Source organism: Schistocerca gregaria, chromosome 3, assembly GCF_023897955.1.
Source record: "Schistocerca gregaria isolate iqSchGreg1 chromosome 3, iqSchGreg1.2, whole genome shotgun sequence".
NCBI classification, from domain to species: domain Eukaryota; kingdom Metazoa; phylum Arthropoda; class Insecta; order Orthoptera; family Acrididae; genus Schistocerca; species Schistocerca gregaria.
In genome coordinates this window covers 916,245,303-916,267,024 of record NC_064922.1, presented here as the reverse complement: position 1 = coordinate 916,267,024, position 21,722 = coordinate 916,245,303, and the positions used below count along the sequence as shown (strand labels likewise).

At 44.8% G+C, this 21,722-nt stretch overlaps 1 protein-coding gene across 1 annotated transcript; it reads right to left on the bottom strand.

Moving 5' to 3' along the window:
- Nucleotides 1-5,920: 5,920 nt before the first annotated feature.
- On the bottom strand, nucleotides 5,921-10,655 carry LOC126355523 (cuticle protein 65-like). The gene is made up of 2 exons (XM_050005867.1): nucleotides 10,606-10,655; nucleotides 5,921-6,391 (listed from the first exon to the last, which is right to left on the bottom strand). The coding sequence occupies exons 1-2, from the start codon at nucleotides 10,615-10,617 to the stop codon at nucleotides 5,996-5,998; spliced, it is 408 nt and encodes a 135-aa protein (XP_049861824.1). The 5' UTR covers nucleotides 10,618-10,655; the 3' UTR covers nucleotides 5,921-5,995.
- Between the last annotated feature and the right edge of the window lie 11,067 nt (nucleotides 10,656-21,722).

Sequence of the window (21,722 nt, the reverse complement as noted above, 5' to 3'; positions counted from 1 at the left end):
CTGTAGACGTGGCAAGAGCCGCTGCGTAAGTGACCGGTAGGGCGGTCATAGTGGGTGTGACGGACGCTTCCGACAACGGGAGCTGCGCGACACGTCGTTGAATGCATTCAGACCGTAGGTGACCTTCTTTCCCGCAACCGGAACAGGTTCGAGGTTGGCCGTCGTACATTATAATGGCACGGCAGCCTTCGATACGTAGATAAGAAGGCACGTGTTTCTGCAACTCGATGCGCACCTGTCTAACACCGTTTAAAACGGGATAGGTCTGAAATTGTACCCATCGTTCGGCAACATGTTCCAGAACGTTGCCATAGGGACGGAGCGCCTCGATGACGACGTCTGCAGGTAGTTCGAACGGCAGTTCGAAGATCCTTATCGTCCGTGTGCCGAGACCTGCGTGATCGACGGTAACGGGTCCGACGTTGCCGTCGGAATGGCAGAAGCGCAGTCCACGTTTTGCCTCTTGAAGCACCTTGTCGCACGCCGCATCGTTGATCATTTTGACGTAGACGGTACTGATAACTATCGACAAGTGGATACCAATTAGATCCGTTGGTGGTACGAGGCGGCAGACAGGCGTCTCAACCGGCGCACCGATCGTTACATTGTGCGTGGCGACCTCCATAGAGGTCCCGTCCTGCGAAATGTCTTGATCATCGTGAAAGTTGTCCGCCGACCTCTGCATGGAAATGTCGGTTGGTTGGGTGTCGTCTTCGTCGTCGCTGGTGGCGACGCTTTGAGAGCCCGTGGGTGAACGGCGAGCGTTGTTTGCGCACGTGTTCCTCAGTGTCGGACGACGGCAAGGAAGAGCGTCGACCTGGTTCGAATGCGTCGGTGGGTACAATGAAATTGTCAAACAGGTGTTGTGAAGAAGTACTGTTCTCCTCAGCGTCCGGTGCGGGAGCCTGTTCGGCGGCAAGGTTGTCAGGTGGGACGTCCGCACCGTCCATAGGTGACTGGGACGGTGGGACGTGCCGATCGGAAGGAACGGGCGACGGACTGGACGAAACTGTAGACGTGGCAAGAGCCGCTGCGTAAGTGACCGGTAGGGCGGTCATAGTGGGTGTGACGGACGCTTCCGACAACGGGAGCTGCGCGACACGTCGTTGAATGCATTCAGACCGTAGGTGACCTTCTTTCCCGCAACCGGAACAGGTTCGAGGTTGGCCGTCGTACATTATAATGGCACGGCAGCCTTCGATACGTAGATAAGAAGGCACGTGTTTCTGCAACTCGATGCGCACCTGTCTAACACCGTTTAAAACGGGATAGGTCTGAAATTGTACCCATCGTTCGGCAACATGTTCCAGAACGTTGCCATAGGGACGGAGCGCCTCGATGACGACGTCTGCAGGTAGTTCGAACGGCAGTTCGAAGATCCTTATCGTCCGTGTGCCGAGACCTGCGTGATCGACGGTAACGGGTCCGACGTTGCCGTCGGAATGGCAGAAGCGCAGTCCACGTTTTGCCTCTTGAAGCACCTTGTCGCACGCCGCATCGTTGATCATTTTGACGTAGACGGTACTGATAACTATCGACAAGTGGATACCAATTAGATCCGTTGGTGGTACGAGTATCTTAACTTCATCGCGAATAAATCGTTCTACCTCCAGGGCCTTGGGTCGGGCAAAGTCGGAACAAAAGTTGAAACGTAATGTCTTCTTCCGATAGTTGTGCGCCATGGTGGTCTAGAAGGGAAAACGGCACTTACAGCGGCCGAAGTAAACACAAACACACCGTGCGCGCCTCGCCCGCAGCGCTCTGGCGCGTGACCGCCTCGCAGCACTGCCGGCGGCAGACTGCCATCTGAGCTAACGAAGCACGACTCACAGCCGGTACTCACAGCATTACTTCTGCCAGTATCCGTCTCCTACCTTCCAAACTTTACAGATGCTCTCCTACGAACCTTGCAGAACTAGCACTCCTGAAAGAAAGGATATTGCAGAGACATGGCTTAGCCACAGCCTGGGGAATGTTTCCAGAATGAGATTTTCACTCTGCAGCGGAGTGTGCGCTGATATGAAACTTCCTGGCAGATTAAAGTTTGGAAGGTAGGAGACGGATACTGGCAGAAGTAAAGTTGTGAGTACCGGACGTGAGGCGTGCTTCGGTTGCTCAGATGGTAGAGCACTTGCCGACGAAAGGCAAAGGTCCCGAGTTCGAGTCTCGGTAGGGCACACAGTTTTAATCTGCCAGGAAGTTTCATATCAGCGCACACTCCGCTGCTGAGTGAAAATCTCATTCTGGAAATATCTGTAATATTTTGTAAAAAGATGCCCACGTTGACTGTGTCTTACCTGTTCTGAATAAACAGTGAATTTGGTAGTTGTTGTTTGAAGAGTGGCATTACAGGGGCCTTGAACTTCCATCCTAAGTGTACCCCTCATACCCACTTCCTAAGTAACATATATGACGATGTAAAATAACATTCCCCTTTAAACATTGTTGTAATCTGAAGTGATCAGACGTAATATGTGAAATAATTATCGTCTTTATGTCTTCCACTTATTCTTTGTATATTATCTTTGGGTTAGTAACATTAAAGTACCATTAAGTCGAGTGTTACTTGTGATTTAAAAATATGACTGCTCTTTGATGCGGTGCAGGATATTTTGCTACCAGTCCAACATCTTTAACAATGTGTTCTATACTGAGGGTCGCTTCTTATTTCAGTTCTGGCATGTGCTTCATCACGAAACTTCGAGACGCTTTTCTGATTTGATTTTTGAGTTAAATAGCTACGTTGTTGATTTTGTGTTGATTGTACTAAACTGATTACGATTTCAGAGTCTTAGTTCTCAGTAAGTAGTTTATGTTCTCTATTATATTTATGAGTTTCTTTTGTGATGCCGCATTGTGCCTTGTCATTTATGCAGACACCAGAAGATGATCTACTAACAACTGAACCAAGTTGTGTAATAAATTTTTGAGTAATACAGCTGTGAGCAGTCCTTTCCATTTGGGTTGCTGAAACATTTCGTCTACTGATCGATCCTACCGGTATCAAATCTTGCGACACGCCTCTGAATTACATTATCGTCTTCCTTTAACCCGAGGTGGGTCCCATTTGTGTTCTTCATGCAGTTCAGTTTAAACATGATCCATCGTTTCCTAGAATTCTCCCAATAAATTTTACTTTTGTCTTCTCTACTATCTAAATTACGCCTAGATATTAAATCGACAAAATGATCCGGTCTTCAGACCTACTTTACGTCTGAACGGTACGATTCCAGACATTTGCTAAGCATGAAAACTTTGTCAACTAAGTCCCCTTTACAAGCCACTGAAGACTGTAATAAGAACTGTGCAACATCTAGTGTGGTCGTAAAATGGTCATATATCTTTGGAAGTAACAATCTTTTAAATCGCATGTTTGGGTAGACTGTCTTGTGTTGTCTGATGGTGTCCTAGGAACCCGAAAGCCCGTTGACAACGAATTATAAAGTAAATATTACTCCGTAACATTATTACAGTATATTTTAGTTTCATTTATATGAGGATTGGAACTTAAATAGTGGCATCTATTTATTCACAACCGATACAAAAGAGTTACATGTTTGCACCTCTTACTGTCCTTCAAAGTAGTCACCAGAGTTTTATAGAACCCGTTGGCAGCGATGTAGAAAGCATAGTATACCGTTAGAAAGCCTGTTCTTTTGATGGTGCGAATGGAGCGGTCCACTGCCTGTAGATGCTCTGGAACAGTTCTGAAGCGAATGCCACGAAGTGGATCCTTCATCTTCTGAATCAAATCAAAGTCACGAGGACTTAAGTTCGAGGATTATGGTGGATGATACAGTACTTCCCAGTCCCATAAACCGAACAGAGCAGCCACAGCTTGCGCTGAAGGTGCCGCGCATTGTCGTGCAAAATTATGGTTGGGTTGCGCAGAAAATGTCGCAGCTTCTTTCACAAAGCTGGTCGCAGGTGATGCTCCAAAAACGATCAGTAATACTGTGCATTGACGGTCTGCCGTGGAGAAACATAAAGCGTTAGGATAACACCATCACAGTCGTACACGAGAATCACCATAACTTTAGACCACTCCATTCGCACAGAACAGGCTCTGCTAACGGTATACTACGCCTTCCACATCGCTGGCAACGGGTTCTACACAACGTTGGTGACTATCTTGAAGAACAGGAACAGATGCAAACATGTAACTCTTTTGTATCGGACGTGAATAAATGGTTGCCACTATTTAAGTTCCAAACCTCGGATGTTCCTCCACGAACCGACAGAATATTCCATGAATATTAATGAGCTGTTTTCAGGTGTACTGATCGATATGGCACCGCTATTATCCAGTAGTAGGTTTTTCGTGCTTCAGTTGCATCGAATGTTGTAACGGGTTTGGCTCTTGTGGTACTGACAAAGCCAATGTCTTATTAAATGAAACAACAAGTTTACTGTAATCAGTCACTGTTTATTTATCTGGGCGACGAGCTTCAAAGGTTTAAACCTATATCATCAGGTGGATTTACAGTTGTTGGTATGACATTCGTGTGCGTTGAGTTACGATTTTTTTACTAACAAATGTAAATCCGCCTGATGATCGAGCTTTACACCTTTGAAACGCGTGTTAGAGATAAATAAACGATGACTGTGTAAGTAGGCTGTTAAGGTTTTTATGCTGGTAACGCCACGTAGCGCTCAATACGAAAATCACTGGCTGTGCTGTGTGCAGTCTGTGGCTGGTTAGCATACTTGGAATATTTGCTATTGTAGTGTAGGGCAGCTGGATGTGAACAGCACGTAGCGTTGTGCAGTTGGAGGTGAGTCCCCAGCAGTGGTGGATGTGGGGAGAGAGATGGCGGAGTTTTCAGAGCGGATGATCTGGACGTGTGTCCATCAGAGACAGTAAATTTGTAAGACTGGATGTCATGAACTAATATATATATATATATATATATATATATATATATATATATATATATATATATATATAATTTCAAGACCATTAAGGTAAATACATTGTTTGTTCTCTATCAAAATCTTTCATTTACTAAGTATGCCTATGCGTAGTTAGTGCCTTTAGTAGTTAGAATCTTTTATTTAGCTGGCAGTAATGGCGCTCGCCGTATTGCAGTAGTTCAGGTAACGAAGACTTTTGTGAGGTAAGTGATTCATGAAAGGTGTAGGTTATTGTTAGTCAGGGCCATTCTTTTCTAGAGATTATTGAAAGTCAGTTTGCCTTGCGCTAAAAATAGTGTGTGTTATTTTAGAGTTGATCAGGATAAGTAAAGAGAGAGAAATGTCTGAGTACGTTCAGTTCTGCTCAGCTGTTTGAAAATCAAATAACGTAAGAGGTTTATCAGCACAGTAATTCACTAATTTTTCTAAGGGGATGTTACAACTGGTTACAGTAAACTTGTTGTTTCATTTAAAGTCAATAACAGTCATGGTAAAGCCTAACCTAAAATGTTCGCATTTAAAGGCAATGTCTTATCCCATTCTTGCTCGGCCGAGCTTGTGTTCCATCACATCTAATTGTCGACAGGATGTCAAATTATCAGAATCCTCAATACAGATATCGCAGAATCACCCGATGTCGAATATTTACATGAAATGTAATATCAAATAAATCGTTTCATGTAATCTTCTGACACATTAAAACTTCATAGAAGGTATTCTGCATATCATGTGGTACCAGCACTCCTGGAAGAAATGAGACAGTGCAAAAGTCTCTTGGGAACAGTGCTGAGAATGGTTCCCAGAACATGAAGTCGGAGTGTAGGGCGCATTCTGAATCGTCCTGGACAGCTGTGTCAGTAACAAAATGCCCACATAGTAAAAGGTTATGGTTCTCAATACCATCCAGGGATGTAGTATTGATCTGCTAGGAAATTTCAGAACAGCTCTGATTGAATGATCAGAATCATTTTATAACTTGACACAGTGGAATGGATTGACAAACAGATACCGAGGCATCAGTTTTATTTATAAATAGTACAGTACAGTGTGAAAACGTAACAGCTGGTGTCCTCACAGCCTCCTAGCCATGATAGGCGACACCATGGGCCAGACCGTGACCGTAAGCCAGGCCGTGTCCATACGCCAGTCCGTGCGCTCCGACCAGAGCGGGGGCGGCGAGGGCGGCGTGGGCGGCGGCGCCGTTGACGATGGCGTCGCGGGCCTGCGTCTGGGCGACGGCGGTCAGGTGGGCGGCCCTGGCGGCGGCCACGTCGTGGGTGTCGGCCAGGTAGCCGCCGGGTCCCACAGCCACGGGGGCGGGGCCGTAGGCGGCGTAGCCGGGGTGCACGGCGTGGGCGGCGATCACTGCTGGGGCGGCCACCACGGCGGGGGCGGCGGCGACGACGCCGTGGGCGGCGCCCAGGTAGCCGGGCTTGGGGGCGGCGACGGCCGCTGCCAGAATGGCGCTCATCACGACCTGGTGAAGGAGGCACACGTCAAACTCCATACTTGTGAGAACCACATGAGAAAACATTGCAATGAAGTCATGTAAAAAACCAAATAAAAGTTTGAGCCGTGCTCTGGCTCCCGTTTGTGCCGTTGACAGGTTGGCGTCGTGTATTCGGATTGTGACCTCTTGTCTTCTTAGTGCGTTCACTACGTTTGCTGGCATTGTCTCTACGTCAGTGGGACCAGCAGCGCTTATCGATGGCAAGTAATGTGGTATTATCTTTGAAGGGACCTCTAGTATTTCCGTGTCGTCGTGTGTCAGGCGGTTCAGTTGGGATGGAGCAGCAGTGAGGTCCGCACAGCGTCAGTACTCGCCAAGGGCGCTGGCGATATATGCACTGCCCATTGCAGGGACGTGGTCGTTAGAGAGAATGGATCGTTATATTCGAGTAGTGCATCTTTCACTTGTGTCTGTGTCTGTCCGTCGAAGTGACCTCATGCGATCAAGCTGCCAGTTGGCGGGATTTATGCTCCGACGTTTCCCTTGCTTGACTCGATTGGCAAGGACCGATGTTGGTCGTTTGGTCGGTCGTCTCAGTGGACGACACGTTTCTGGTCCTTCGACCGTTTCTGTACTCTTAACGTTCATATCTACGTACAGTTCTTCTTCTTGCTGTATAGTGACTGTTTTACCATTTTTTGAGTTGTTTGTGAAATTGTCTTTTGCGGTTCCATGTGCATCTAGCCAGAATCTGAACAGGCAGTTTGGTCTTTGTCTGCGTAGTATAATTTTGGTGGAGCCAACTTGTGTTCAAATGGCTCTGAGCACTATGGGACTTAATTTCTGAGGTCATCAGTCCCCTATAACGTAGAACTACTTAAACCTAACTAACCTAAGGACATCACACACATCCATGCCAAAGGCAGGATTCAAGCCTGCGACCGTAGGAGTCGCGCGGTTCCAGACTGTAGCGCTTAGAAACGCTCGGCCACCCCGGCCGGCCCAAATTGTCACTTCACGATGTTAACTGTTGTTCTATCGTGGTATTGGTTATCGCACCTTAGGTTGAGTTTACGATTGTGCTGGTCGGCGTTTAAGGTGTCCCTAGTTTGAGTTGCCATCCTGTTAAGCGAGCATGTCTCTTGGCTGCCTGTCTCACAGCTCACTCAGCTGTAGGGGCTCTTCTCGGGTCTATCCTTGGAGCACTGTCTTTGGATCATTCCCTCCTGTATTTGGTCTGATTGTGTCAATTGTTTATTCCTATTGTTTGTGGCCTTCAGCCGACAAATAATATGAATTCACTTTAATAATGCCTCCAGCCACCATTGTAGCTTGTCTTACAGTCAATTTTCTTAAAAATCATTGTTTTAAAAATTATTTTGTTTTTTTCAATGTGTAGTTGTCTTCCTCACTTGTAATTCAGGTCTTCAGGTGCTAATTGTTTTGAAGTATTGCTTGTGGCCTTCAGCCGTCAAATAAATTTGAGTTCTTTCTTAATAAGGATTTCATCCGTCATTGTAGCTTGTGTTATAGTCATTTTTAAATGATTTTTTAAATATTTCCTTACATAAAGTGTATGTGTTCACCATGCAACCAACGGTTACTGATTAGGCCCCGTTCACACATTTTTCTGTTTTCCCTAAGTCCCACGTTTCAAAATTTACACCTACTTTTTCCAAAATTATATATCCCTGCATAAACACATACAGGATGGCGAAACAGAAGTACTTGCACGAACTTTGCTTACGAAATTTAGAGGAAGAAATCAGCACAAATTGACACCTTCTAGTGACGTGGACCCCCATTCGTTAAGAGCTGCTGATAGTTGTGTTACCAGCCATCAATATTTCCTTCAGTTCCGTAAGTCGTAATCTGGTACGATAAGTTTGAGACTAGGCACGAATGGTTTTCTCTACTGGCTTGTTCTCCGTCTATAGTGATCTCGCAATCGACAACATTTTAAAACCTCGTTTCAGCCTTCCTTCCACCAATAGCGCTGCATTTAACTTTGCTTGGAGTCACTGCTAGGAAATTTCTGGGACACTTCTCGTGGAGAAATAGCTCTGAGCACTATGGGACTTAACACGTGAGATCATCAGTCCCCTAGAATTACTTAAACTTAACTAACATAAGGACATCACACACATCCATGCGCGAGGCAGGATTCGAACCTGCGACCCTAGCGGCCACGCGGTTCCAGACTGAAGCGCCTACAACCGCTCGGCCACACCGGTCGGCGTGGAGAAACAACCGTCTGGCAAAAACAGTCTTGACCGCAGCGAAACATTTATTTACAATGATTATCGGTTTTCGTGCGAACGTGACAATCTTCAGACCATTTATACGATGATGGTAGGCGGTGTCGGTGAACGGAGCAGGTGTTATGACTCCACGAACGGCAACTACTGTTTTTAATCCATTTTTATAATCACTGATAAAAGTCGCAAGCACGACTCTCGTCGAGATTATGTCGACCGATAAGAGCTTTCGGCATTTATTGAAAAACTGTTACCGTGAACTAGACTTTAACGTCATTCTTATAGTCCTTTCTGAGCTTCAGTGAGCCGTTGACGGGAGCCCTGTTGCAATCCAGCCAGTACTTATCATCAGTTCAGTCACTGTAATACAGTTATCTAATCCGCCGGCGAAGTGTTTTCTCTCTAAACGGGAGCGGCAAGGTGAAGCACGCTGCCATTCCATTAGAGGTTCTCCAAACTATTTTCTCTGATTTCACTGTTATGTGAGGGTGAAGGTGCCACTGACCGTGAACTATCGTTTCGTTTCGCCATAGTTCGCCGCTTCGTTAATAGTGGCTTTACAAATGTCCTAGTCAGCAGGAGGGATTAAGCTCTCTTGGGTAAACACACTGACTGCTCATTGCAATCTGTATTCTTTTTTGTCAATCTATTAGTTAATCATGCCATTACACAGCTTATGGAGTAGTTTGTCCGAGTTGCTGAAAATTGGCTCTGATTAAGACACCATTACGAAGTTCATAGCAAAAGGACATGGACTGAATATCTTCTGCTATACTCCTCATGCAATTGCCTTTCTCCACAATGTATTTAAAAATAACTCCCATTGCAGAGCCAATTGATTATGTATTACAAATACTAGTATTTCTGAACAGAAACCAGAGTTTTTAGCTGAACAGTATTTTGTCCTATAGCCTCCATGGCGTCTTCCGAGGGAGGAAAATGACGTACTAAACTGTAAACTTATTATTGTTCGTACTACTGTACAGTAATCGTTTCCTCGCAAAGAGTATAAGGTGAAACGTCAGAAATATTTTTGTACTGAACAAAGTGATTTCGAAACACTGCGTAAAAGCATTGCACAGGATGTTGGTGCGCATGAGGTTTGGTCCCACTTATGGGATGGTACTAGTCTCTTAAGAATTCCCTTTGAACGTTAATGTGTGGGGATGGGTCAACAAGAACTCTCTGGCATGCATCAAGCGTATTTCAAACCACCCCCGGATGGGAAACTTCCCTCAACGGAAGTAAAATTAGGTTGCCTTTAACGTTTGTTTCGCGGCGCAAGTATTAACGGAGATGAAGGTAGATATAAAACAGTTTCCTGTTCATGTGATATCAGATTTGTAATACAGGTACAAACTATAAGATGCACTTGTTGCCCAATGCTAGTATCCTCCATTCCGCATTATAGTCGTTGCCTGAAGCGGATTTCTCTGGGTAGCAAACTATTTGTGAGAATTTTGAACCCCAACGAATAGTGTCTCACATCGAATGGGCCAAAGATCTCGTCTATTTGCAATTTAAATAGGAGGAATAAATATTTTAGTGAAAATTTAATTTGTACCAACTGGGTGGTTTGGGATTATCCATTCCTTATTCTCCTCCGCCGTGCGTAAACATCCTGCTTCCCTACGTTTTCCCATAGCACAACTAGGATTCACAAGCTCTCCACTTTATTCAAGTTACATTGAACAATCTACATTTTGGTTACATTCCACTGGTGGAGACCTGATTTTATATGCATTTAACACGGTTTTTGCAAACATTTGAAGCGATCCTCTAAATGTTTTACATCTGAATTTATCTAGTTGTAGAGGGGAACAAAGAATGAAAATCCCTGTTGGTGACATATGTGTGCTGTTCGTTCTTGAACGAGAAGTTAATGTTCGGTAATGACGCAACAATAGTTCGTCTAGAGCTGTTGATAAATTGCACTTCTACGATCGCTATTGTAGTGGATCGCTTTGAGGGCGTGATACTCACCAGGACCTTCATGGCTGTACGGTGGGCTGTTCGGGGCTGTACCAGCTGTGAACTGTGCAGAATGTGACAGCAGGCCGACATATATAGCTGGGACCACGGCGTGAAAGGGCGCACGTCCTTCCGTGAGCAGCGCCTGCAGGGCACCACGCCTGTCGCCGTAGATCTCGGACACGGCCTATACAATACATTCCTCTCCGGTAGAAAGTGCTCGAGACACGGCCGCGTCCAAACTCCGACCTTGCTACTGGACAAACGCGGTTAACTCTCTGACGAAAGCGAAGCAAAACAAATCCCGCGGTTTTACGCTGACGCTGCTGACCTTTACTTACAAGGGTCATACCGAAAGTAGACAGCAACGATTTTTAAGACTTTTAATATTTATTTTTTAGAGAAGCCAAGTACAACAGTGTAATTTACAGACTTTTCTCTAACTTTTCAAAATGGTCTCCATTTCCTTGCATACATATTTACTATCGTTCTGTAAGTTTCAGAAAACCCTTACGACAGAACTCCGTACCAGCTGCACAGAGACACTGACGCACAGCTCTCTGAATACCCTCTACCGTCTCGTAGTGTTGGCTCCTCACATGTTCCTTTACAGGGAAAAAGATGATAGCCGGAGGGAGAATGTGGAAGGTGGGGAGAATGTGGAAGAATTTCTGATCTAAATTTTTTTTCTCACAAGTGTGTGCTCTTCCGTCAACAGGCACAAACTTTTCTATAACGTAAGCTGGGAATCATTTATTGCACTGCGCTGTCTCCTCCAATTTTAGCTGCGGTTACATTGACTGTAACAAACGTGTCTTCACTAATGAGCTCACCCACTCTTTCCTTGTTGCGCTCCCTAGAGGCAATTTCCGGGCGACCGCTACAACCCAAAACATGCACTGGATGTGGGAAAGAAGGCCTCCTCCGTTCAGAATGCGTGCAGCGGAGGATTGTGGAAGTTCTAACAGGAGAACCCGTGCATACGTCCACGCCAACGCCGCTTACACGAACGTACGTGGACGCGTTTCTGCTACGCTTACTGAATTTCAGAAACAATAGTTTTTTTTTACAAGTTCCATCTCCTTTAAGTCATAAATAAGTGGACGCTGACTCATTTAGTTTACAATGATTCCTGATCTGACAACATAGTACATGTAAAATACGAGTTACCCATGTCCCGGTTCACTTGAAATGTGCATATCTGTTATTAAAACTCTCTAGACCTACAACGGCTTTCACTGTATCACCAGCACACCGCAAAGGTAAAGTTTCTGAAAACTGAATACAGTGAACCTGAGTGCAGACTCTTAATGAAAGGCACTTGGTACATACGTGAATGACGCCTCTCGACAAATCCGACCACACTGCAATCGTGGCTGGAAAGTGTTACGCCTGCATTGCACCGAGCGTTGATTGCATACGGAAGGGAGCTGATGATGTGGACGCACCATACGAAGGAATTTTGTTTCATGATGCTCCGCGAACTTTCTGTACAAGCGCCTTCACAGCCTGGGAGTTCTGCTATAAAACGAGATTAGGCCCAAACAGTTTCCTTAACGCGATGCCTTCTGGAGTGGGTCGCAGTTTGCAGAAGGGCCTTTGAATGCAGAATCGCCCTCGATGTGCCACGTTATCAGAGAAAAACAACGTAGCAAAAATGGTTCAAGTGGCTCTGAGCACTATGGCACTTAGTTTCTAAGATCATTAGTCCCCTACAACTTAGAACTACTTAAACCTAACTAACCTAAGGACATCACACACATCCATGCCCGAGGCAGGATTCGAACCTGCGACCGTAGCAGTAGCACGGTTCCAGACTGTAGCGCCTAGAACCGCTCGGCCACGCCGGCCGGCAAACAACGTAGCCGCAGAAGCCAACTATAGACGGTCTTACTGCCGGATGGCCGCCGTATGACAACGTAAAAAGGCATTGCCAGCCTCTTTGTCGAACAATACGGTCACGCCTTCGAGGATGTCCCTGGAACGTTATCCGCTTACCTCGACGCTACGGCCGAGCGGGAGTTAACGGGGGAAGCCGCAGATGACGAAGTAGTAGAAGCGCTCGATAGGGTAGCGTCAAAGTAGTGGTCGGGGCCTCACAGGTTTCCCTAGATTATTTCCGGACAGTGAAAGATCTTATGACTCAGCGACGGGCTGACATGTACCTCGAATTGATGTTTCTCCATGTGGCTCTTCCACCCGCCTTTGTAGAAGGAGTGATCATCCCCACCCTAAAACCATCCTGCTGCACAGGGATTCACACCTACCGGTCGCTGACCCTCCGTAATTGCGACTACAAGATCTACACTATGTGATCAAAAGCATTCGGACACCTAGCTGAAAATTACTTAAAAGTTCGTGGCGCCCTCCATCGGTATTGTTGGAATTCAATATGGTGATGTCCCACGCTTAGCCTTGTTGACAGCTTCCGCTCTCGGGGGCAAACGTTCAATCAGGTGCGGAAGGTTTCTTGGTGAATGGCAGCCAATTCTTCAGGGAGTGCTGCACTGAGGAGAGGTATCGATGTCGGTCGGTGAGGCCTGGCACGAAGTCGGCGTTCCAATATGTCTTAAAGGCGTTCTATAGGATTCAGGTCAGGCGTCTGTGCAGGCCAGTCCATTACAGGGATGTTATTGTCGTATAACCACTCCTTAACAACCCGTGCATTATAAACACGTGCTCCATCGTGTTGCTCTTGAACAGTGGGAAGGAAGAAGGTGCTTAAAACATCAATGTAGGTCTGTACTGTGATGGTGCCACGTGAAACAACAAGGGGTGCAAGTCCCGTCCATGAAAACCTCGACCGCACCATTACGCCACCGTCTCCGAATTTTACTGGTGGCACTAACCTGCTGGCAGATGACGTTCACCGAGCATTCGCCATACGCACAACCTGCCATCGGATCGCCAGATCGTGCGCCGTGACCCGTCACTCCACACAACGTCTTTTCCACTGTTCAATAGTCCATTGCTTACGCTCCTTACACCAAGCGTGACGTCGTTTGGCATTTACCGGCATGATGTGTGGCTTATGAGCAAGCACTCAACCATGAAATCCAACTTTTCTCTCCTCCCAGCTAACTGTCATGGTATTTGCAGCGGATCCTGATGCAGTTTGGAATTCCTGTGTGATGGTCTGAATAGATGTCTGCCTGTTACACATGGCGATCCTCTTCAACTGTCGGCAGCCTTTGTCAGTCAACAGACGAGGTCGACCTGTACGCGTTTGTGCTGTACGTGTCCCTGCACGTTTCCACTTCACTATCACATCGGGAACAGTGGACCTAAGGATGTTTAGGGGAGTGGAAATCTCGTGTACAGCCGTATGACACAAGTGACATCCATTCACCTGACCATCCGTGAGTAGTCTTAAGTACTACTGAGGTAGCTGATATGGAGTACCTGGCAGCAGGTGGCAGCACAATGCACCTAACATGAAAACGTTTGTTTTTGGGGGTGTCCTGATACTGTTGATCATATAGTGTTCTACTGCCTAAGTGGGAAATAATTTTCAATAAACATTTATAAAAAAGTAAGCCAACGCCCTTGGAAGAGTAGTAACACCGGTTCCGCCATCACCGAAGTTAAGCGCTATCGGCCTCGGTTAACATTTGGATGGGTGACCGTCCGGCTCTGCCGAGCGGTATTGGCAAGTGGAGTGCAATCAGCATAGGTGAGGCCAATTTAGGAGCTACTTGATTGATAAGTGACGGCGGAGGTCAAGGAAGCTGACAACGACCCTTTGTATCTGCATTCAGTGACACCTATCGGCCAAGGAAAACACAGAGGTTGGCTTGATACCGTTGGGCCTTCCGAGAACTTTCGGACGGAGCCTAATTTTGGTTTAATTGTTGCCCAAAAAAAATTGTAACCCGTTACGAGAACTGAGTGTAACGCCTAACTTGGGACCTTGTGAAAGTACAGGGCTATTCAAAAAGAAGGAAGAGGTTTCAAACATTTATTGCTTCCAACTATAAAAGATAGAAACACAATTCCAACGTTCCTGGAAAGGGAAAACTTCAAATTTGTATGCATTCAACATGAGCACCACATGGCACACGACAATTATCAAAACGGTGGCTCATTTACGTCTCACACGAAGCAGCTGGTACTTTGTTGTCGAATTCAAAACTTCAACAGTGCGATGCTGTGAACTTTAACGAGTGTCAGCCATAAGGATGATAAAAACTCGATCTTTCACGTAATACCACAGATGAAAGCTACAAGGTGTGAGGCCTGGAGACCGGAGAGGCCACAGACGATGAAATTCATGTTCTGCTCCTCGTCTTCCAGTTCAGCGTCATGGAATGGTGTCATTCAAATAACGTCGGACGTGCTTAGAGAAATTCTCGCTTCGGGTCAAAATGACTCCAGAGATTTTTCTGTTGCTTAATTTCTTTGGTACGTCACTTTATGAAACATACCAGGTTCATGCAGTTTCCTTTAATGTTGATCTGCTTCACATAGCGTTTTCAGGATCATTGTTGTCCTCACTGATTCTCATTAAACTAACATTTTGAGTGTTTGACCTAACGCGACTGTTGGAGTTCTGGCATTATCGCCCGTCTGACCCGACGCGCTGTTTACATCCCGGTGTTTTCCAAGCTGTCAGTGGGTTGGTTCAAATGGCTCTGAGCACTATGCGACGCAACTTCTGAGATCATCAGTCGCCTAGAACTTAGAACGAATTAAACCTAACTAACCTAAGGACGTCACACACATCCATGCCCGAGGCAGGATACGAACCTGCGACCGTAGTGGTCGCTCGAATCCAGACTGTAGCGCCTAGAACCGCGCGGCCACTGCAGCCGGCTGTCTGTGGGTGTTTGAGCATAAAGTACAGAGGCTACAAGAGATCGATGAAATGTATTTCTTCTTTTAGCGTAAGTAAATCGAGTTATTTCCAATTTTCTATTTATATCGTATTTCGTCCTTTGGTCGAAACGAAAGCGACATGGCTATTTATTTTTTCGTGACTCAGGATGACTAAAGTATAGACTGCTGATGAAATTATTGCTGAGTTGTTTGGCGAAGATGACGAAGGATTTGCGTGAAAAATCTATAATGTTGAAGACGTCGATCTTGAAGAAAGTTAACACTACACTGACTCAGACATTTTGCTGCTTCTGCTGATGGAACAGTGACTGTAACAAATGACTAATTTTTTATGGGCAGAGATGTGGAACAAACAGCCATTTAGTGAAAGGGATTGTGCTAAAAAGCACTTTGCCACATGTTTACCTGAGCTTATGGCAAAGCAATAAGAATAAAGATATCAGAAGTAGTTTTCTTCCTCTGTTTTGACCGGAATGTTATTGGCTGATTGATTATGTGCATTAACACGTACGCTGTGAAAATCACCGCAAATTCCCAGAGGAGTCGTGAAGCTCAAGTTACAGATCGAGTCGAAATGAAGGCATTTCTTGGTTTTTTTCTATCTGCTGGTACCTACAGAGCTTTCTATCTCCAGTTCAGAGGTATGGGAACAGGATGGACCTGAAAATTCTTGTTCCTGCTTCTCTCAGTTCGATTTGATAAGAACAGTGATCGAGATGAGAGAAAGAAACCAGACAAGTTGGCTGCTATTTGTGGATTTCTGGTACTAATAGGAAAAACTCTATGAAAGCCTACACCACAGCAGAATATTAGAAGACTATTGAGAAACTCATTCCATTTTCAGTCCGTTGCTCACTCAGGCAGTATTTCTAAAAATGCTAAGAAATATGGAATAAAAGTGTTTGGCTTAGTAGATTCTAAAGCATTCTACTTTCAAACGTGTATGCAGCAACTCAGCCTGATGGTCCATTTAGGAAGTCTGAGAATCCTTCGGATGTTGTTCAACGTCTTGTTGCTCACATTACAGACTCAGAAAGGAACATGACTGTTGGTGACAAGTATAAAAGGGTTCCACTTGTCTCAACATTGGTGGACATGAAGCTGACTTTAGTGGGCCCATTACGCAGAAATAAGAGTGAAAATCCTGCTGGGTGCCTGGTAAGTAAACAAAGGAATCTGAGTGGTAGTTCGTTTGGTTTCACGAAAGAAATGTGATTGGTTTCTTATGTCTCCAGGAAATCTGGGTCAGTATTGCTAAAATCGCCAGTGCGTAGTGATGCCAAAATAGATGCAGAGACAGGTGCCGACAAGAAACCAGAAATTAAGACTTTCTACTGTTGCACTAATGTAGGAGTAGACTCACGAGACCAACTGATATGCAGCAACTGTTGGCCAAAGAAAAAGGAGATAGCCCCTTGCTGCGTTACTCCACTCTGTTAATATCGCTACACTAAGCACAAATATCTTTTAAAAGATAAACACCAGTTGAAAGGTGCACAAAGGATTATTTCTGAAGGAGCTTGCAAACAAACTTATCATGGAGAATGTCGTCAGGAGAATTTCTGATGGGGAAAGGCACAAAAGTACAACACCAGTAGCAAGATCGTCGACGTCAAACACACCAGTATATGTGAACTAGATCGCAGATAGGGAAGAAATGGCACATCTGCCCAAGTACAAATGGCAGGCATTCAACAATGTATGCTACGTGTATGGAACATGAAGGCGAAGTACATTCCGAAGTTACGTGTACAAAATGCTTAGCATACTGAAATATTTTGATAGTCCAAAAGGATCTGTGTTAACCACTTTTTTTTGGTACGTTCAAAGATCGCCCATAAATTATAAAATTTCTTTCTTTCTGAGACTAGACACATGTATTCAACTTAATTTGTGCCCAGGTCACGTTATTGTGACTCGAGTACATAAGTTACTTCTCGTCTCGCAGGGTTATAGGCAGTGGGGCGGAAACAATACAAAACTAGAGTTTCTTCATGGGTTGGGTTTTTGTGACAATATGTAAATTAATGCTAATACAAGGAATTTACGAAATTCTTTTAATCATTTGTAATAACCTTGTACTTCTCCGAATGTTAATCATTACGAAAAGACTTTAAATTTTATTTTGCATCTCTCTTGCATATCGATTGAACTTTCATTCCGGACTCACCTCTTATCCAAAGCGACAAAACACCTCGCGCTCCAAACCCGAATTATTGTTGCTCGTCGCAACAATGCCCAAACTTTCACAGTCGTGCAGCAGATCAAAAAGAAACACCGACGCAAAGAAAAGGTCCGTCGCCTCGGCTAAGTGTGAACGAATGCGGTACGCCTACACTATCTTCAAAAATTGCAACGTCCGCAACTGCCCTCTATACCGGGGAGATTGTATTCTCACTCAAGTACGTAGAACTACTCAGAAAACTTATTTTAATGGATGTAAGTTTTGAAACCGGCCAGATCGTTCTCACTTTGTCACTTCGACATTTCTCTATTTTGTCAGCAATTTAAATAATTAACAAGAAGTTGTTGCTGAGGTGCAGCTCCTTTGACAGCGAATACTTGGCTAATGTAGCCTGCTGCCGTACGTGGCTTACCACGATGCATGCAGCCTTGTCCAGCAGATTGCAAAAAAGGTGTTGGCGCAGCTAGCCACAGCTCGGGCGGCCTCAGTGAGCCCGAAGTGACGGTACTGCTTTCACAAAATAACTTGGTCCCAAAGCACAAACGCATTCACATCCTGAGCGCTGGGCTTGTCCATCCCTATGCTTCGATTGGGCGGCCAACTCACTGTATTTTCACCTGTCAACCTGTGCATTTCGAGCCTTCTCTTTGCCATTCTTTCCTACATGGCACTGCACCGCATCCAGGAGAAGGTCGCGGTATCGAATCGCCGCCAGTGCGTATGTGCATGAGCATTTCTGCATGCGCGCGCGCTCTCTTGTGCGTGTGTGTGTGCATGTGTGTGTGTATGTGCGTAGTTGCGTTTGTGGTTTACAGGAGCTCATTGGTGAAGTTACCAGCGCCCTTACAAATATTGGTAGGAACGGAAGGAAGAGTAAATCTTACGGAGATACAGGCTCTCTCTCCCAAACTCACTCACAATCATTCACACATTCACACTGGCTTAAATCTATTAAGACAGCGTATAAGTGGGCAAACCCTCAAAACTCTGGAGTTTTTCAATCTGCCTCTACGGTAACCTCCACCTCTCCGTGATGCGAAGTTGATTCCTCGTTAAACTCCAGCTCACCTTTCCTCGCTAGAATTGCTTAGCTAAGTTAGGGCCAGTATATTGCTTTCGTGACTTCCCGTTGCTGAAATAACTTGCAAACTGGCTCCTGAACATCCATCTTGAAGGGCTCCCAGCCAGTAAGCCCTTAAGAAAATTTTTGGGATTGTACCGCTTTCTCGGCGCATACGTCATAACGCTATTGTCGCTGAGGTCTTCAGTTCGCAGATTGGTCTGACACATCTCTCCACGCTGTTCCGTCCTATGCAAGCCGCTTCATCTCAGCGTAACTACTGCATTCTACATTCTCTTGAATGTGTTTACTATATTCAGACCTTGGTCTCGCTCTATAAATATTACCTCTCACGCTTCCTTCCACAATTCACAATTCCTTGATGTGTTCTATCAATCCATCCCTTCTTTTAGTCGAGTTTATCCATTCTTCTGTAAATAATTTTTGCTAATGTTTTGCAACCATGACTTAATAAAGTTATGGTTTGATAGTGTTCACACCTGTCAGCGCTTTAATTCTTTGTAAATGGATTTCCGCATTCTTCTTGAAGTCTGAGGGAGTTTAGCCAGTCTCATATAGCTTTCACACCAGGCAGAATTATTTTCTTATGGCTGGCTCTCCCAAGGGTCCCCCTAAATCTGTGGGAATGTTGTCCACTCCTGGCACCTTGTTCCCACTTAACTCTGTTGGATGCTCTATCAAATTCTTCTGTGAGAATAATTCTCCCGTCTTGTCTTAACCTGCTTCTTCCCTTTTTATCCTTATTCAGCAGTGGCTTGCCGTCTGAGTTTTTGATAATGGTTCACAGTCCATGCAACAATCAAATGCGAGACAGTTCAGGTTTTCTCAAATCTATCTTTCAGTTAGCAGCGGGGAGGGGCGGGGGGAGAGAGGGAGGGGTTAAGCTTCATGAAAAATTTACATCTGAAAACAGAAGTATTTTGAAATCATATGGAATCCTTTTAATGACAGAGAAGTAGCGTCCTCAGCACTATCACACACCATAAAATTTACTTCTGCATGCAATCTTTAAATTTGCTTTCTAAATTAAGTACTTTAACTAACAGTGGAGGCAAGAAGCTAATTACAATATTGAATGTATGACCGATACATCAATCTGTATACCAACACGTGGATATTGTTAGATGCTTACACAAAACAGACTGACATTTCTCACGATATACACAAAATTTATAACTATTTCTCCTAGTATCCACACCTTTCAAGACTAACGAACAGATAGCCAAGGGACTGAGACAAAATTTCCACGTGGCACGTGTTCTTTATCTTACACTGTTCGTGCTCTCGTAAGCATTGTTATCCAGGACACTACATTTTTACACGTACTTTATTTTATGAGATTTCCTTGTGGTATCGCTTTTTAATTGACAGTTTATTTATGCGACTTCTTCATTTTGGCTACCCTGATGCGGAACTATTGACTTTGAACGTCTATATTGAACGTCTATATTTGTACAGAAACCAGATGGCAGTTATAAGAGTCGAGGGACATGAAAGGGAAGCAGTGGTTGGGAAGGGAGTGAGACAGGGTTGTAGCCTCTCCCCGATGTTATTCAATCTGTATATTGAGCAAGCAGTGAAGGAAACAAAAGAAAATTTCGGAGTAGGTATTAAAATCCATGGAGAAGAAATAAAAACTTTGAGGTTCACCGATGACATTGTAATTCTGTCAGAGACAGCAAAGGACTTGGAAGAGCAGTTGAACGGAATGGATAGTGTCTTTAAAGGAGGATATAAGGTGAACATCAACAAAAGCAAAACTAGGGTAATGGAATGTAGTCGAATTAAGTCGGGTGATGTTGAGGGTATTAGATTAGGAAATGTAGTTCAACTCCCTTCAGCCCCAAGTAGCTGAGTGGTCAGCACGACAGATTGTCAATCCTAAGTGCCCACGTTCGATTCCACGCTGGGTGGGAGATTTTCTCCGTTCGGGGACTGGGTATTGTGTTGTCCTAATCATTATCATTTCATCCCAATCGACGTGAAAGTCGCCAAAGTGGCGTCAAATCGAAAGACTTTAACTTGGCAAACGGTCTAGCCGACGGGAAGCACTCGTCCAATGACATTTACATTTAGTTCAAATCGCAATAAATGATAATTATTGCAAGCAGTTTCAATGACCTTGTCGTCAGACAATTGTCATACGAGAGAAACAGTACTTCACGTCTCCACATAGCTGTACCGCCTGTTCTCGCCTTCCGACGTCAAGGAGAGTAAATCTGAGGAGCAGTGGACGCAGCTTCGTCATGAATTAATCTCTCATGACGATTGATCGAAACTGGTTTTAATATTTATTATTCCCCTCATAGATTTGAACGTATAATACAATGTACCGTAGGCACATACGTGGTATACCGCCCTCTGTTTACGTCCCCACCGATATGCCAAGAGTTTTTTCACCCGGATATACATTCGTTCCTACTAATGGTGGCTTCAGTTTGGAAACAGTTGTCACGCTTCTCCGCTGCGGCTTTGTATGGGCTTGATTGAAGGTGACTCAAGTTTCAGAAACTTATTCTAACCTTCGATCATCGTATTTTCAACACAACAACCCTACCAGCAACTTCTAAATTTTAAAACCTGTAGACTTGTTTTCATTATCCATCTAGAACAATAGAGCAGAGTTTATTAGACGACAAACAACGCACTGTCGCGGAATACACCACAAAAGTAAGGCCACTTTCTTATAACAATATTTCAGGAGTCCCAATCCTAATTACACCAAAAAATTCTTTTTTTATCTTTTTACCACATACCCGTAGAGCTTCAATCGCCGTTTGTAATGACATATTCCGATGCAGAGACATACAGTACCGTAAAGGCTGAGCCAAAGATTAAATTGAGAGGGATGTTGAATATAATCTCTGTAACGTGCATATTGGATTCTCTTTTGTTTCATACTCCAGTAAGAAGTTAAGAGACACTATCGATTGTTGCCTTGTGGAGGATGGACGTAATTTTTGGTGTGTGCGGAAAGGCAGTCATCTTGTTAGTAATTATGGTTTGTCCGACGAACAGAGCAAGTCT